The sequence below is a fragment of the Martes martes genome (genome assembly GCF_963455335.1).
Source record: "Martes martes genome assembly, chromosome: 3".
Taxonomy (NCBI): domain Eukaryota; kingdom Metazoa; phylum Chordata; class Mammalia; order Carnivora; family Mustelidae; genus Martes; species Martes martes.
This window is the reverse complement of record NC_137890.1, coordinates 185,002,759-185,021,400: the sequence shown is the minus strand read 5'-3', so window position 1 is coordinate 185,021,400 and position 18,642 is coordinate 185,002,759. Positions and strand designations below refer to the sequence as shown.

Genomic DNA, 18,642 nt, shown 5'->3' with positions numbered 1-18,642 from the left:
CAGAAGTTATATGATAGACAAAGATATAAATGATAAATTAGGTGATGATGGGAAGAAAACTTGCTGCCAGAAGGAATCTGACATGGGTTAGAGCTATGTTACATCAAGGTTAGCAAACGAGAGGAAGAACCCATGAATTTCGATGAATGCTGAACTCCCAGTTCCAGGTTCAGAGAAACCTAACCATATTCATCGTCCTACATCTGAATTTTCAGAGGTTTTATCACTCTCAATTTCCCTTAATGTATCTCTCATAATTAAGCTGGAATTCCTGTCTTTCAATAACAAAACAAAATAAAACAAAACAAACCCCCTCCCAAAACTTGAAGAGACTTTTAAAAGGTAAGCAAGCAACTTGCCTAAATCTCTAGAAAAGAACAAAGCCACAGACAACATCTAATCTACTAGTTCAGGTGTTCTTAATGAGCTCCTCCAACTTTCTGACAGCATCATTGAAAATAACCTTTCTACTATATTTTGGAAGAAATGATCCCAAGACGGAAATGTCCTTTTCTCTAGGGGAAAAAAAAAAAAAAAAAAAAAGGGAAAAGAAGAAAAGGTTGCAAATACCTCCAAACTTCTTTATTCCTGAATGACAAATTAAATCTCAACATGGTGAAAGCTGACTGATAACAGTAGAAATGCAGAATGTTCTTCAAGTTGAATAAAAACACACAGGATGACGTAATGTTAATATGAAAAAAAGCTGGCGTGGCTCCTCATGGACAGTCAGGGACTCTCAAAGTTTTCCCAAGTAAGGACAGGTCACTTTTTAGGGGGCTGTCCTGCACACTGCAGCCCACAGGGCAGCACTCCTGCTCCCCCCCCACCGCAGATGCCAGTAGCACCTCCAAGTTATAATAACCGGAAATGTCCCCAGACACTGCCAGATAGCCCACGAAGGGCAAAGTCACCCCTGGTTGAGAACCACTGGCTGATCCCAGTGACAAGGAATTGTTGGCTTTGAGAGTACTTAGAACTCCCTGGAGTGGGCAGCGGTCCAGACGAGCGGAGGTACGACACTGGTGTCAGCTGTCACCCACCAGGTCTCACATTCTTACTCAGTGTACGGCATGGAATTTTAAAACAAGTACGCGTCAGGAAACCACACGGCAGCAAGCTCAGAATTCCTGAACTTACGAAATAAGCCATGGAAACACTGTGGTGGAAATATAATAAAGCAATAAAGCACAAACGACACAGACAGGAACAATTTGGCAAATGCTCCCCAATCAACCCCACTCACTGACCTAGTCAGGGCCTGAGCAATGTCCTTTCTTCTCGCTGCATTAAAAGGGGAGTGTGGTCAGAGGAAAGACTGGATGCCAAACACGCCTGTGTTTTCATTCAGCTGGTGATTCTGGCTTCAAGCAAGGCTCAGTGTCTCTGCTCCAGTCTTTCCAACTATAAAATGGTAATAATGAATACCCTGACTTAACTAGTTTTTGATTCTAAGTTGAGGATATCCATTCACCATGGGGCCTCAGGTCATCATAACCACTAGGGGGGAAAATCACTATAACCACAAGAAATAATTTTGTCTCTGACTTTCTGGCATGAAAAAGTGGAATTATTTCATCTTTTTTTTCATGGACTGTTTTAGTTTTCCATGTCATCTCACCTATGTTGGTCTCCTTTATGTATCTATATAAGGACTAAAAACATTATGTATATCAGCATTTTTTCTTTTCATTGTCAACCTCTAAGGGAAACTTTTTAGGCATTCCTCCCCCCGCCCCACAGTCATTTCCCCTGCTTCACTAAATCTTAATACCAGAGATACTGAATATCTCTTCATGTACCGTGCCCCTTTGAAAGGCCACAAACCACTGTAAAGTGAAGATATCTGTGCTCACCAAGACTCCATTTTTATTCCCTACAGCAATATTACCCCCACCAAGGGCCATGGTAAAGATCGATCTAGTTTATAATGTGTGTTCAGCCTGCAAAGTTACCTTCTATATAACAGGGATTTTTTTTTTTTTTTAAGTAATCTCTATACCCACCCTGGGGCTCGAACTCATCACCCTGAGATCAAGAGTCACATGGTCCAGATGGAGCCAGCCAGGCATCCCTACACAGCAGGGAGTTCAGTGACAGTTTCTAAAGAGACGGAGTCCTGGAGAGAAAACTGGAGAGAGCAGGCAACTCAGTTATAACAGCACAGCTGGACCTCCCCTGGGGGAGGCCGGACTCCCATGGGGGAAACGCCTCACTCTTCTAGGACCGCAGGGTTCTGGGGCTCACAGCACCCTGCCTAACTTAGGCCCCAGCCTAACTTTGTCTCAACTATAACCCAGCTTCGTCTCTGAAGGGACAGTCCATCAAACACGGATTTCTTGGCAAGCGTGTAAAAAGCTTCTGCTAGGTGTCAGAATTATAGAAATAAATGGCACATAATGGGGACCATGGAAGAAATCAGAATCACGGGCAAAGGCACCGTGGGGTGTAGAGCTGGAGTCACAGGGGCAAGGCAGCCTTTCAGGCGCAGAGCAACACGATCGGGTCTGAAGGAGTGACGCGGACAGGATGTGCGTGCGCATGTGCAGGGGGGACAGTGGGGCTCCATTTCGCCGCAGGACGGTGAGTCCTGAGTGTCAGCTCCAGCCATGGGGCCCAGTGGGTCAGATCTGATTTTCCGCACCGTTACACAAAATTGGGATTGGATGTCAGATCTCCTCATTTTGAAGGGTGGGCTTAAATTTTTAAAACCCTCTGTGGCTCAGAAAAAGAAACACAACAGCAGGCAATGCCACACTATCAACATGTAAACTATCTGCCAACAAATGGCAGGAAAAATGTCCCTTCTTCCTTAAGGGAAGAGGCTGGGATTCTGAGGGACTTCTCACGTCACAGAAAACACCGAATGGGGCAGGGGTGATATGAAGCGGCTCCTTCCTTTACCTAGTACATCAACGGGGGCCTAATTCAACAGACAATCTGGTGCCTAGTTCAGCATGACCGCTCATATCTTTACTGTTGAAGAAAACCAGGCAATGGTATACCCCAGCTACTTAAATAAATTTAAATGACACCCTTCCGTAAGCACAAGTGCAGTGGACGTCTGCATGATTTTCACTATGCTCCGTGTATCAAGAGATCTTCGTAAGCATCGATTACACCTCTGCTTACTTAGCAACTTGACAACAGTGCATTTTCTGCCTCACTAGACAAAATGCAACAACACCAAACTAGTATCACCCCACATCAAATTCCTAAACATGCCAAAAATTGCATCTCCCTAAAATTTTGTTGATACAAGGGCACGAATGAAGCCTAACTCTGAGTCCAGTGGCTTAACTTCTGCACAATTAGGCATTTTTTAGTAGTTTGGGATCTCTTATTAAAATGCAGTCATCCCTAAGTCGCGGAGGCTCTGCCCACTGTATTCTCCAATCTCAAGAGTTCTGCCACCTAGTCTCATTTATTTTTCTTCATTTTTCATATCACTATAATATAAAATTAAACCTGAGTCTTGTGTTTTGCTGACAAACAAACGCAGCATTTCAAACCAGTGTCACTGAGAAACTGGCAAAATGTAAAAAAAAATAAATAAGTAAGTAACATATTGAAGACTTTCACAGTAGTTACGGGATCAAGGTCAACGGCGAAGGCAAAGTCAATGTAGAGAAAATTACCTTATTTGTAAACTCTGTGGCTAAGACCTGAGTGATAGGAATAACCTTTTATAAAATAAGTGAATTCTCTTAGTGATATCAGAAGTTAATGTTAATAGCCACGAAGTGCTTAAAACTGAAAAAGGAAAATTACAGGGTGACTCTTCCTCAGCCATTAAGTACTGCGAGCACACTCCAGTTTTGACATACCAGCATAAAAGACAATAAAACTCATAAATCAAGTGGCGGTCGCTTCTCTGATTTACTTTACTCAAGCTGGTCAGTTAGAATATTACATATGGAAGATCCTCTTAGCTCCCTAAACATAGGGACCTCAGAGAGATGAGAACTTCCGGGCAAAAAATGGAGAAAGGAATATATAGGAACCAACATCCAAATGAAGGGAGGTCCTTAATTATAAAGGTTTTAGGATTTTATCTCAAACTTCCCTGCATTTCCAGCTTTGTCATCATCTTGTGATAAAAACCGGACGCTCTAAATGTCCACACTGCATCAGTTTTTCACTCCCGTTCTATTTCCACTTCACCTCGGCTGAACTAAGACGGACCCTGAGTGAGAAGTCCATACAAAGTTGGTGGTTCCCTGAAGCTCGTCCTCGGTCTGTGTTGGTTCAGCACAGAAGTGTTGACTAGTTCACATCAAAACAAGAGAAGCAAGGGTGACGGAGAGTTTTTCACATGACTGAATTTTCGTATGACTGACTATGATCTCATAGTTTATGAGAACTTTTGTCTGAGGCTATCCTTTTCATTAACTTATTGATATTGAAGAGTATTTTATTTTATGAAATGATACGGATAATAAATTGGAGCAGCCCTTCAATTTTTCGAATCAATGCATCCTCCAAAAGAAAAGGTCAACGAACCTTTTTAATTTCTACTGAATCTCAAAAGCTGAAAAACACGGCTCTTAGCATGTTTGTTTAATTATCTGTAGGAAGGTGTCCTGGTGTTTGGATGAGGCCCCCGCCAGGAAAGCACAGGAGAGGGAAGGGGGAAGGTGGGTCGTGAACGGAAAGCCCTGGGGCTCACCTCAGGTGAAGGGGTCACCCTTTCCATGAGTCCAGGCCCAGGACAGGGGCTCCAACACTTAGCTGTGTACTATTACCACCCACCTGCTCTGAGTTCCCTGTGACTCTTTTAAGAGATTGCTTCTAGCTGTATGAACTCATGAGTCTAATCATTTGGGCAATTCACCCCGTGACTTCGGAAACTGACCAATGACAGCATGAAGGCACTGACTGAGATGTCAGTATTTGGATGAGAAGTGATAGAATGGACCCGCTGACTTCTGGCTTCTCCCCCAGGCGTGCGGGAGGAGATCGAAGTGAAAGGAGGCAAGGAGACCTCAGGGAGAACATTTGGCCAAGTCCTTCGCCGCCTCTCCTTTGACATCTTGATCAAGAAAGGCGCCCCACCCTTCCCTCGCTCTCCTCGTCTTCTCGCCCGTCGTCACACGCGCACCCGTGCAGGCGTTCCTGCTTCCTCTCCCTATACCAAGGGAGGCTCAGACAGGCCCCCTGCAGGGGCCTCCTCAGGGGTAGCTAGGACTGCTGCTATTGGACAGTAGGACAAACCTCAAAACTCTCCAAAAATTTGTGGGCAAACTCAAAGGGGTCAAAATTTGGGGTATTAGCCTAGTTAATATTTCTTCCTGAAAGTCACTGATTTTTAGACTGCAGCAAGTCTCAGGAGCTAAACTCAATTGGTTTCAGAAAGAAATACCATTTCTCTCAATGAGAGCAAAAACTAACTGAACAAAACATGCAACACAAACGAACACAGATTTCCAAAAGAGAGGAAACCCAAAACAGCAAACACTCATCTTAAAATTCCGAGAATCTGTCATAATTCCTGTCAAAGGTTCAGTTGAGTTCAATGGTATTCTCTCACTCATGTGGATATTTCTGTCCCTCAGTGTAGCCAAACTTTCCTTGAGGGACTTTAGATTAATTTAGTAGCTACTTAGGAGTTTTTTCTTTAGAAAACGATGGAAACTATGAACTGTGTTTTCTGACTGGGAGATTTAATGCTCCGTGAGTGCTCTGGCTTCAGAGTCCCACAAGTAAAACGTGCTCGGGAAAGCAGCTGCCTTCGGATTCGACTTCTCACTCACGTTTCTCCGCGTGGGCATGCGTGCACACAAACACGCACGCGCGCACCTCGTACCCCCTAGGGGAACAGGGTCCTCTGTCCTTGGAGACGTGGCATGAGACACCCTTCCGTGGGAGGTGGTGTGCTGTGCACCTCTGCCCCTTGACAGCTGCCGGCCCCAACCGCCCTGCTCAGGTTAGGGGAAGGAGAGGACGCTGACCTGCACTGGCTCAGGGGGGAGCTGGACCACATGCTGCATGCGCTCACTGTGGTGATGTCTCGACTCTTCCTCATAGATCACATCCCTCTCGTGCTGGGGAAGGTTCAGGAAGCGGCGGATGGTACAGAGGTTCTCCCAGAGCGTGCGGTTCTCTGGGCTGGGGTTCTCCTTCCAGCGGAGCAGTTCGCACAACCAGCCCTAGGGAGAGAGAGAGAAAGAGAGAGAGAGAGAGAAGGTCCCCTGGGTTAATCTGTAGGGTGCAGAGCAGCAGAGAATGGCTGGACTGCAGTGCAGTGCCGTCCCAGTGTAGCATAGTTCTCTGTCCCAATTGTTCCTACCGACCCAGGAGGCCACTGCAACAGCCTGACAACTCTGAAAAACCGACCAGTGACCACGGCTCTGGTTACCCCTATGCCCAAGGGTCTTCGTGCTTGTTAATTACCTTATCCCCTTCCCACTGAATATATACTCTCAATGAATTTACAGGTCCTTTGTAAAAGATACTCGAGCAAGGTGACAGTTACCCAATTCTGTAGGGGGGGAAAAAAAAAAAAAGGAATTCATGTTGCTCAGCTACAGTTTTTAAAAATTACCCAGCTGGATAGTTTCCATCCTAGAAGAAGAGTGGAAATGATCAAACACGTACTACAACATAGTGAATTCTAAAGAAGAAAACATGTCTGAGTGTAAGCGGCACTGAACTCTCTAGAAAGAAAATCGTCTTAGAATTATCAGTAACTCCACAAAATAAAATCACCACCTGAGCTAGAATGAAAAAATCGTATCTTTGCTCCATCTCTGAACACCTCGGGCTCTAGGCCCCCTACCAGCCCCTTCCTGCCACAGCCACACCTGCAGGAAGGTACGCAGTTGGCCGGGTCACACCTGCAAATGTGTCTCCCAATTCTGGCATCCGGATGTTCTCTCGCTCGAAACTGCACGAGAAAGAAAATGTAATGCAAATAATGATGGATTATATGAAAATAATACAGAGGATGCTGTCAACATCGCTCACTGACTCATGTCAAAATATTTTACCCAGTAGCTTTCTAACCCATCACTTCCAAGCTCCATCGCTAATTTTAAAAACAAGAACTGTCCCACATCACGCCTATTGCAAAAGAGTCAGAATTTTTTCTAAAAAGGTGCCTAAATAAACACAAATAACTTTGTAAAAATTAAACCCCAAATCTCCACAAATTTTGTATCCTAACCTGTAAGCCAGTGAAAGTTCCTGACATGCATTATAAAAACCCCATGTAATATCATCAGCCGTTGTTTGTGTAACTCTCCACTGTGTCTTCTGCCTTTACCCAAAAAAAGGCAAGATTTGATTATCTCCGCTGCATCAGCCAAGACAGCAACACCAGCTGTTCTCATTGTGCAGCCTCTTCCTCGCGGCCTCCATGTTAATAACCTGATCATTCCATTTTCTCCTTCAACCGCCGGCTGCAGCACCGAGAAGAGACAAAAACCCAGGCCCATGTGCAGCAGCTGTAAGCACTGAACTGTGAAGCCACTGGGGATTTATAAACTAATCTGTAACACAACACTGCCTTGTTTTTACAAGTGAGAGGCCACATTTGCGCAGACCTGATCTTTTCTTGCAATAAACTGGGAGCTGGGGAGAGTTAGAGGGTTAGGAAGAATGAAAACAAGATATCGAATCATTTGCTTGGAAATGTTTTTCCAAGTATTTTCATAGATTTTTTTTTTTCCCAAGTCAGTTGAGAGACAGGTAAGTGCTGATTTCCAAGGTGCAACATATATGAAGGTTGAAGACAATCCCATGCATTAGTGCTATCAGAAAATAAATTATATTAAAAAAACAATCTCCTAGTCCCCAAGTGTTTCCTCAAGGGTTTCTCTGTACAAAGGAAAGAATTCTTGAAATGGAAAATAAACCATCTGTGGAAAAATAAGTTCCCCTTTGTCTTTTCACAGATCTGAATAAGTCTCCAACTGAACTCTTTCAAATGTTCCAAACAGGTATGTTTAACATCTCCCAGGGGAAGCTACAGCACAGAGACCCATCATTTAACAGAAAATAAAAACAAAAACCTACATCTGTTAAAAGATGAAGTTCTGAGATACCCAGACCTTCAGGAGGACGGCACCTGCTGTTCCGCCCGAGGAGTGAACCGCATTGTGGGAAGCTGCAGCTTGAAAGGGGACAGGTGACAGCTGAGTGGTATCTCCACTTACGATACTCGGAATGTCTCGCACAACATTCATTGCCGCATTTGATTTATATGCGCTGTTATAATCTGCACTCATTACAATCACTTAGGACAAACTACAGGCCTCGTTATGGACTGTGTGCTGTCTGCCATCAGTCTTTAAGAAGTGTGGTGCTCAATTTGCCCACTGACACGCAAGGTCCTGACCTTGAAGCTATTAGGGAGCAGATTAGACACAAGTGTGATCATGTGTGCAGACATAAGCAAACCAAATTAATTTCTGGCACAGGGAGGGAGCCAACAAGACCCTGCTTCTTCGGGCACCAGAGAACTTCCTCAAATCCCTGATGGAGATGAGCTAATAGCATGTTTAAGGGAACCCGGTTTTGAAGATGAAGCACATTCATGGTATTTAGAGGGTTATTAATCTAGTTTCCCCACACAGTGTTTGCTTGGCTGATCAGATTAAGGGATGGACCCTTCAACGGCGCACCCCCACCGCAGCAGGCCCCAAGAAATCTGTGATACTTCACAGCCTTGGACATATTGCGCCATGTGTACCCAGCTGCTTCAATAATTAGCTTATGAATGTATCAGCTGGTTCTGTGATTTTTATAAATAATAACTAACCTACGGAGCAGAAAGATTGTCAAGAGCTTTACAGTAGCACAAAATCGCAAGGCGCTCCTAACTCTGACTCACTCTTCCTCTAAAGGCCGATATTCCCTAGGAGTGGCGCTCCCACGATGCCATTTCTAAACCTTCATTTTGCATTGGGGATGGCGATGTCGGTTCGTCAGTTTTCTTCGTGGCAGCCATAATACACGTTCCTTTGGCTCTGACTTAGGGCTCGTTCCACGTTCTCCGTGGGCTCGCCTTCTGGAAATCCATTCTTCCGCCCCACTTCCTGTCTCGCCCTCCATCCTTTTGTTCACGAGATCCTTCCACCAGCCCATTTGGGAGGCTTATCTCTGTTTTCTCAATGGGGTCTCTTATTAGCTTGTTGGGTGGCTAATGAATGTGTGAGGAAGTGTGAAGCGGCTGCGTGAGCACACACGTATGTGGCTGTGAGCGAACCCACCGCAGAAGACACAGAGTCCCCACGCTGGGATTTTTTTCATTTATATAATTTTTGCATGCCGTCCAAGAAAGTTTTGCAGTATCAGGAAAAAAAAAGTGTAAATGTCAAATAAAACAGTGACAGATGACAGTATTCTCTATTGAATAGCACTGTTTCTGTCGTGCATGTTCAATGGGAACTCATGAATTATTAATAAACAAATCTCCTTTTTCTGTTAAAAATCTCAAGTAGGTTTTTTGTTGTTGTTCCCTGTGTGTTATGTGGAGAATTCCAGGAGAATTATTTTCATTTCAGAAATGCTGATATAGAAGTTTATCTGATTTCCAGGCGTGGTCAGCTCTGTGAGCAGGCAGCACGAACTGTGGGTGTATACCGCTCTGTGATTTCTCTCGTAGGCTGGCTGTAAGTTGCGACCAAAGGTTAGCTGAATATTCATATAGTCAGTCCAGTCTTTCTAGTATGGTAAAACTGAGGCTAAGTGAATTACAGCCGGGAAGCCCAGAGTATTCAGATCGGAGCCCTGAAACCTAAGTTCCTGCTCTGACATTAAGTGACTGGGTTACGTTTAGGCGAGTGGTTACCCCCTTATGGCTTCTGGAATTTAACCGTAAAAGGAGGGGTTTACAAAAGATGGCCTCTAAGTTTCCTTTCCAGCTCCACATTCCATGATCTGTTACCTTGTTATTTGTCAGAAATAGCAGATAATAATTAGCCGTCAGGGTTAAAGTACAAAGAAGAAACCACCCTGACCAAGGGATTAAGGGCAGCATCACCAGTGATAACATATGCACATCATGAAGCCTGTGGTATGAGGCACCGCGAAGAACACAACCCAGCATCTGCAGGAGTCTTGCCTTGTCATTAAAAAAAGAAGAAGAAGAAAAAGAAGAAGAAGAAAGGGAAAAGGAAGAACCAGGAAAGAAAAACAATAACTAAATGCAGGATGGTCTCTGGATGGGATCCCGGCACAGGAAATGCTCATTAGTGGAAAAACCACTGAAATTGGAATGAACTTTTTAGTTTAGGTTAGGAGTATTAAAACAACGTTAATCTCCTGGTTTTGATAACTGCACTATGGTGATGTAAGGTGCTAACATTAGAGGAAGTTAGGTGAAGGATATATGGAAAATGTACTCTTCTGCAACACTTCCATGAGTCTGAAATTTGTTAAACATGAAAAATGTTAAAAAATACAAAGAACACACACAAAAAAATACAAAGAACACTTAAACTTATGTAGAAAAATACACATGGAGTTTAAGCGTCATGACATCAAGGAATTTAGGGTTAAAACTTTTTTGCCTTCAAAATCTGAACCCAGAGAAGGAATATAAGTTTAAAGGCTACAACCTTGCAATCAGTGGTTAAAGAGTTCCCAAGCGTTCAGTGCGTAAGTAAATAATATCTATAAACATCTCATTTTAGACATCTAATCAGCCTTCTAAACAAATATGTTTCTTTCAGTCAAAAAAACAACTCTGACCACCCTTTCCAACGATGCAGGTGAGGCAACACTCACACAATCCGTGTGTTCCTGAAAAGTTGCATGTCAATCTAAATTTACAAAACAAATCAGGTTGCAAATGTATTAGGACTCTTTATGACTTGAAGCAATGTGCCATTATTTGTTTTTAAAAGCTCAATGATAATCCCATAGTTGATCTTTTAGTAAACTGATAGTTTACTACAGATTTACCTAATCTGTAAGTCAATCTGTACGATTACCTAATCTATTAAGGATTTTTAGGTAAATCTTTAATAAAAATCTTTTAAAGATTTACCTAAAAATCTACCTAAAAACCTAAAAACTGAGAGGTACCCCTCATTCCCAATTGAAAAGCGTTAAAAAGGGCAACAATAAGAACCACAAATTGCTCCTGCGTCTCCCATCAGTTCTTCTATTGACTTTGTGCTCCAGCCGTGGTGAATTACTCACAGACTCTGACTCTGGTTGGTATTGCCATCCCCATGCATGAGATGCTTTCTCTTTAGTTTTAACCAAAGGTTGGTTGAATATTCGTATGGTCAGTTTAACTTTCTTAGTTTGGGAGAACGGAAGCCAAGTGAATTACAAGGGTTTGAGCACAACGGATACTTCTCATGTTACTCCCTTGGCTGGAAGGTCTCACACTCCACCTTCCATCCTTCGTGAGAAGCTGTATTCCAAAGCTCAGCTGACATGGTCTCAGCTGATGTGTAAAGAACTGTGTGCTCACTCCTGTAGGACTCCAGAGCATTTTGCTTATACTCTTCTACAACTTGATGATGATGATTATTACAGGTGGGGATATGTGCATCCCCATCAGAATGGTCAGCTTCTTGATGGGGGTGGGGGAAAGGGCTGGCTTCCCACTCATTTTAGCATTTTCACAGCAGTGTGGCTCCTTACACATCAAAGATGCTTAATAGTGCTCACTTGCGCAGCATATATACTAAAAAAGATTCTTAATAAATGTTCATTGGATTGAACTGAAATTGTCTGAGTGCATAGAAATTAGCCTACTGGAACGTTATAGTTGGAGAGGGGCCCTGCTTCTCAGAAGGAACCTGTCAATGTTCTGAGGTTTGTTTTCCTATCTCTAATGCATGAATATGATAAAGAAAATGGGGTGATCCAATTTACATTATATATTCATGCATTTTATATATAACATATAAAGGCAAACAGTGACGGGTCTTTCAAAACATTAATTCAGTCCGTAATCTTGTATTGAGCACCTATCTGCTATGTGCCAGGCAATGTGCTGGTATGTTACATGTATCATTTGTCTTGACTATTTTTACTGACAAAGTTGAGATAATCAGCAAGGAAGGGAGTATTCTGACTACGAAGCTCAGGAAAAATATCATCATAGAGAATGACATATAAAGTGGATCTTGACAGTAAAGATGGGTTCACTAGGTGGGGAAGGGAAGTGATCGGAAGCACATTCCAAGCAGAGAAAGCGCTATCAGCAAATGTGGAGATTTAGAAAATTATCACATCTCAGGAATGTGAAGAAACTTTGTGGGGCTAACACAGTCTAGAAACAGAAGTGGGGTCAGATTTTAAAGAATAATATGCAAAGAAATTTCATCTTAATCCTATGGGCCGTGGGAGCTATAGAAGGCTTCTAAATGATATGACAAAGGATTAACTTTCTTTTTTCCTTTGTTCTGTTTTCCCTTCCTACCAAGAAGTCCTTAGGGAAAAGAATACGTTAAAGTCAAGAACACCACTTATTCTAGCCTAGATCTTTTTTTTCTTTTACAGCAAAATCAGGACCCACAATGGCCTGGTAATGGAAAAGCACACACTTCATATGCTTCACCAAATAGGAGTTTCCATTCTAACAAAAAAATATATTGTAAACACCAAGCTATATCAATCATTTAAAAAAAAAAAATCTGTTCTCATCATTTTAACTCTTTTCTTTTCTCTGTGTGTTTGTTGTTTTGTTATTCATATGAGAAATATTTTTATAGCTTTGCTGGATTAAAAATGAATCAGTTAGGATAGTATCTTATTATTTCAGTTATAAAAAATGTTATGGGTTTAAAATTTTCAAGTAGACAATAACTAAATGACATTCTCCAAATTACATGCCAAAGGCTGAGAATGTCCAAATAACCAGGAAGGTCTTTCAAAAACAATAATACGACCAGTGTTTGAGTTTGGACCCCAACAGAAATGACTTTGAATCCCATAAGCTCCAAACCTTACCTGTAAGTGATGGGGGAGGGAAAGCAAACAGGAAGACAAAGGCTCCTGTCCGTGGTACTGAAATGTCACTGTGTACTAAGTTACTTGTTTTCCTACCCCAGGACACCAGTGATGACTCCAACTTCTCCCAGGTCCCATGTTTTTTCCCTTAAAAAAATTAAGGTTTATGTTGGTGACAAATTTCCTGGTTTTTCTAATATTTCAGAATAAATACAAACCAGGATTTGCTAACCAACAAGCACACGTTTACGGCCTAGTCTGATCTACAAAGAGACAGAGTACGGAACTGCTCCTGTTAGGTAATTTGCACTTGCCTCAAAGGCAAGGCCTGTCACAGTCGTTATGTTGTTATGTTGTAGTACTGCGCTGCTCCAAGTGCCTACCACAGAGCTGATGAGGGAACTCAGTCTACAAGTAGTAAGTGCCCTCCACCCCCTCTGCCCCTCTAGGAACTCCAATGAATGAGTAAGTCAGCAAATGAACAGTCCTCAGGAGACTGACTCAAAGCTTCTTGCACAGAAATGGAAAAGGCCATTTACTCACCCACGTCCTCAATACAGAAAATGTCAGCATATGTAACCAAAAGGAAATGTTTTCTGAGCGTCTCAAAAGAAAATTCACATTATTAACCACAGACAGTCGCTTTCTAAATGGAAGCACATAAAGTCCCCAAACAAACTTTGGTAACTGTGAAAGGATTTCTCTTCCGCTGGGTGAGACTCTTCTGAAGTGTGAAATGAGCCAGATAATATTCAGCTCTTGTTTCCTAGTCACCAAATTCTCTTTTCATGAATCCAATAAGTGTCTATTAAAATAAATAAACCCCCTAATGATTCAAGATAACCTAATCAAGAACACTGAAATGGATAAAAGGCAAACTGCAAGGGAGACTTGTCAAGGGCTTCAGGGACTCCCTGACGAGGAGGTCATCTAACCCCGAAAAAGGTTTGTGCCGAGCATTTGGTTACAGTTCAAGGTTAATTATTTTATACCTTGAATGTGATAAGTAAAAATGATCTGCTTCTTTTTGTGTTTTTCAAACTATACACCAAGTTCTAAACTATTTTCATGGGGACCAATTTTCAGCTGTCTCTGGGCATGTCACTCACATTTCTATGGATGTGTTTGTAAAGATTGAATCTGTAATTGAGAGTAATGAAAATTTTATTTCAGAGCAACTCCTTAACTTCTGTTATGGAAGTCTCAAGACAAGAGGAGATTTCATAAAACCTTGTTGTCCTCTTTACCAAAGGTCTATGGGATAAACACAGCTATATAATAATGTAGAAAGTTGGTATGATTTTATACAAATATGTACACAGTTACATACATGCGTACATGGGAACACGCACCTGAAAAAGCCATCCATATTTGTCAAAAAGATGAATGAATCTCGAATCTTGTACTTCTCCACTTAAATACTAGAAAGGTAATAATGGCAGAATGTGCTAGGCTGGACCACCAAGGAGGAAACAACCAAATATTTTCAGTTTCCGACTTCAGGTCCAAATTCTGCATACCTGTGACGTTATAGTATATATTTTGCAAACTGCCTCAAGAACTTGAAAGTGCATGAGGAAAAAAAACCAGACACGGCAGAAAACTGTGAGTGAGAATTTTTTTTTTTGGAAAGATCAGAGCTGAGACCAGAGTGAGGCAAGCAAACAATTAATGTGCAAAAGTTCAGGAATGTGGCTCTGAAAGTGTGTGCCTCCTTAAAATCCATACCAGCTTGCCTCACCCTGGTCTTGGCCCTGTGAAAGGAATATGATTCAACACTTCTACAGCAAAGTGGTAGGAACTCTTCATAGGCACCAACATTCTCCAGTTGTAACAACCTGTTTAACCCATTGCGCTCTTTGTAAGAGGCCTGGGAGAGTTTGGGGAAGTAGTTTTAATATGTCAACCTGATTTGCTTCACATGCAAGTTTCCAAAGGTGCTGTGTCCTGAACTGGCCAAGTAACATAACTCAAGGATTTCTGCAGTGGCTTGATGTGCTTAACAGCCGTACAAAAACATGAGCGACTGGTAAAGGTATCTGATGGCTTCAGAACTGCATATGGACTCTGTGATTAATCTTTATTGACATCTAATTAAGGGCTTCCTTAATAGTCCTCTTAGGGCATGAAACATTAACATAATTAATTGTAGGGATAGTAAAAAGAACCAAATTCTCACTCTAAGGTTGGTATAAATATGGAGATCTCGAGGCAATTTCTGCTCATAATCTCTCAACAGAATGTAATCTTTTGAGATTATCCTGAGAAAAAAAAAAAAAAGCCAAGAGGGTGAAGGGCTCCATTTGACGCTTAAACATCACTGTGTTGACTGACTACGGTTTTAGCATTTGGGAATGTTGAGAAATCTAATTTCTTCACTACTTGGCATAATAACTTTTTTTCAAATGGTAACTATAGCGCAAATACATTAATTTTTTTCATTTGCATTTGGTGGATAGCCCTGACATTGGAGTAAACATACCCCAAATGACAAAAGTAGAAACTGCTCCTTGATGGGCTGTCAGTATGATTGGATTACAAAGGAACCTGCCCAGCAGGAAGGGACAGCGCCTCCCCCAGGCTGCAGGCTGCCTTATTTTAACCTGCCTTACGTGCTAAATACGACATAGCAAAAACGAGATCAGGAGTGAGACTGAGACCACCAACTCATTTTACACAAGGTACCGTGTGGTTATCACTTCCTGTCATTCTTTATACCGGAGAGATGGGGCAGCCAAACATCTTCTTCCAACAGTCTGCGCTATCCCGGCTCCAATAAAGCCATTTCCATAAAGGGAACATAATCAGAGAAATGTCAAACATCTTTTTGAGCGAAGTGGCAAAACTCTGATCTTTGTGCGGTATTTTCTAAAGGCTGAGAAACTAGTAAGGAGATAAAAGGTAATATTTTATACTTCATAACTCTACTCTCCTAAATGAGAAGTTGGCCTTAAAAAAAAAAAAAAAGAATTACAGCTTTAACTTGTCACATGACGATGTGTTGTATAGTATGATCTCGATTAGAACATAAACATGCATGTCCACATCCATGCACACGCTACACATTAGTAGGATTCTACAATGTGAATAGTAACTATGCACTGTCGAATTACAGGTGATTCATGTTTTTACCTTTATACTTTTCTTCATTTTCTACATTTTCAAAAATGAGGATGCTGTTACTTAGTTAATCATAAAATAGAGGTTGTTTCTTTAAAAAAGAAATATGTACAACCAAATTGTGCTTGGCACATTTTTAAGAAACGCAAAAGCAAAGATGACTGTGGTAGCCCCTGACCAAATGCAGGAAACATGTTAACACACACACTGAATGTCATTAAAAACTCCGAAAGCAAGGAGCAATAAAGCAATAAAAGAAACAAACCAGATACTACACCCATGGTTTTTCTTTATGTAAACTTGTGTGTCTTTCCTTTGTTTTGGCTTTATTTTCAAAGGACCTGCCATGAAGAGCTGCATATTTGAAATCATTCAGCCTGTTAAGCAAATGAGACCATTATAAGGAGAGATTTTATGTTAGGGAAGAAAGTTCATAAAATCTAAGTTTGTAATCTATATCTAAAGCAGAAGTAGCCTTCTACTTAGGAATATAATCTATCAAGTCAGTAGAAATATGGAATACTTTTTTTTTTTTTTTTTTTTTTGGATAGAAACGTAAGTGATAAGGAAGGAATAAAGGTCGGTACACAAAATCTACTTAATCCTAACGCACGTGAACCACAGAACATACTGAAACCCAGTCAGGACGGCGAACACAGCTTCTATGGGGAATGGCTCTCAGAATTGTGTCCTGAAGGTCAGAGGCTCATCTTCCCCAGCTGCAGAGGGATCATGATGATGGCTCCCTCTCCAACTCCGCGCAGGAGGAAGAAGGGCTCTCCTATCCCTGATTCCAGGGCTAGCTCCCGCAGCTTGTGGGACTGGGAAAGTGTGTGTGGCAGGGAGGGGAACTGCAGGGTCTTTAAATCTTGGCGGGGACAAGGACATGCTAGTCATCTCACCAGAGAGCTCCCCGGGTCCCTGTTTGTTCCCAGATGACTCCGTCTGGGGCTGGCCTTGTCATCACCAGCATCCGAGAGATCTCACAGCCAGGTCACCCATCTCTCCTTGCAGTACGCCAGCCTTCCCCTACTTTCTTCATGCAGAAAGCAACCCCCCCTCACCACCACCAAAAAAGAGGGAAGCAAACCCAGTGCCCTTTTAAAGCTTTTGTTTGTTGTTTGTTTTTTTTTTTAATGGGGACAAGGGAGGACAGAAATTGAAATAAGCCCCTTCTAGTCTTTCTACCTCATCTATCCTCACCCAAACACAGTAGGAAAAGGCAGTTACCTATGCAGAGTTGTGTCTCTGAGTGCACAAATAATAAAGATTTACTCTCCCTGCAAAAAACAAAACAAAACAAAGCCAGGACACCAACTTTAGATCATCATCAACATTCTATGAACTGACGTACTACAGACTATAAAAAGGAGGAGAGGTCAGAATATGAGAGAAACAGTGAATTTGTTTCTGGGGAGAGGAGCAGTAGGTGTCAAGGGAAAGGAACGTGGTTGGAGATGCTGGCACAGGGCACATGGCCAGCCCTGGAGGGCTGCAGCGGGCCACTGCGCTTCCCCTCTCTGGACTGCCACTTCCCAGCTCACATGTGATAAGCTGCAGTTGGGGAGGAAGGGGGCGAGCCACCCCACAGCGTGTCAGAGGAACAGGGAGATGACGAGGAGCTCTGAGGAGCCAGGAGCTCCCGCAGCCACGCAGGCCGTGCTCCGGGGCACTCACTCCCTACTGGCCCGTTATAGGGAAGGGTCATACCAAAGTGGTCAGAAAATGTCCTGTAGGATTTTAAATTATGCCTCCTACTAAGGACCCCTCCTATTAAAGTCTTGTATTTCACAAAAAATAATCACTGGCTATGGTGTATGCTCTCTCATGAAGACCATCAACAATGTGACCATTTTGAAGAAAGGGAAAAAAAAGATAATCCTCCGAATTCACACATACACGCACTGATCCTAAATTGAAATGACGGAAAAGTTAAAGGTGAAATAAACCTGCGTGCCTATAGCATACCTTTTCCTGTTCCTGTTCTCTTCCGCTTTCCTTTCTTTGGCTCCTTCTCTTCTTGGGAGGGAAAGGCAAGGGCAGATGGAGGCATTCAGAGGACCGGGACGACGGACCACAACACGGAACAAAGGAGCTAGAGCGGAGCTGGACAAAGAGGCCTACGAAGGCATCGAGATGGGACCCACACACTAAGGCAACACACACACACACACATACACACACACTCCAATAAATATATTGTCACCGATGGGACCACAGACAAAACTACACAAGGCTGTCATCTTCGCAACCCCTTTTCTGAAGGCCTCGTGCCGTTGTGTCCCTAGACGCGACAGCTCTCAGGGATCATCTTGGCCCGCGACCGCATCTCTCTCAATTCTTCCTTTCCTTTTTCCTTCTAGCTCTCATTCGAAGCTTCCCTAACACACAGTTCCCCGTGTTATTCTTAATAGTTGATGACAGCAACTCACACCAAAGGGTGGATAAGTTTTAATGGAGGGTTTGTTTCTATTTTAAAAGAAAGGTAAAATGGAAGGGAAGGGGTTGCTACGCATGTTTGAACTGGGCCTTCAAGGTTCCAAACCTACTCCGGGTCACAAGAGTTCCTGATTCAAGGTTCTTTTAGTTTCACCTCCAAGAGAAGAG

The 18,642-nt window shown here is 42.5% G+C and overlaps 1 protein-coding gene across 2 annotated transcripts in view; it reads right to left on the bottom strand.

Annotated features, from left to right (window-relative positions):
* The window catches only part of SATB2 (SATB homeobox 2), a gene marked incomplete at both ends in the record, with an annotated part of 184,687 nt that overhangs the window by 27,169 nt on the left and 138,876 nt on the right, over window positions 1-18,642 (bottom strand). For both annotated transcript variants that reach the window (XM_080799168.1, XM_080799167.1), the window contains one exon: window positions 5,952-6,149. In XM_080799168.1, coding sequence (XP_080655294.1) covers window positions 5,952-6,149 — 198 coding nt within the window. The remainder of the gene's footprint in view (window positions 1-5,951; window positions 6,150-18,642) is intronic.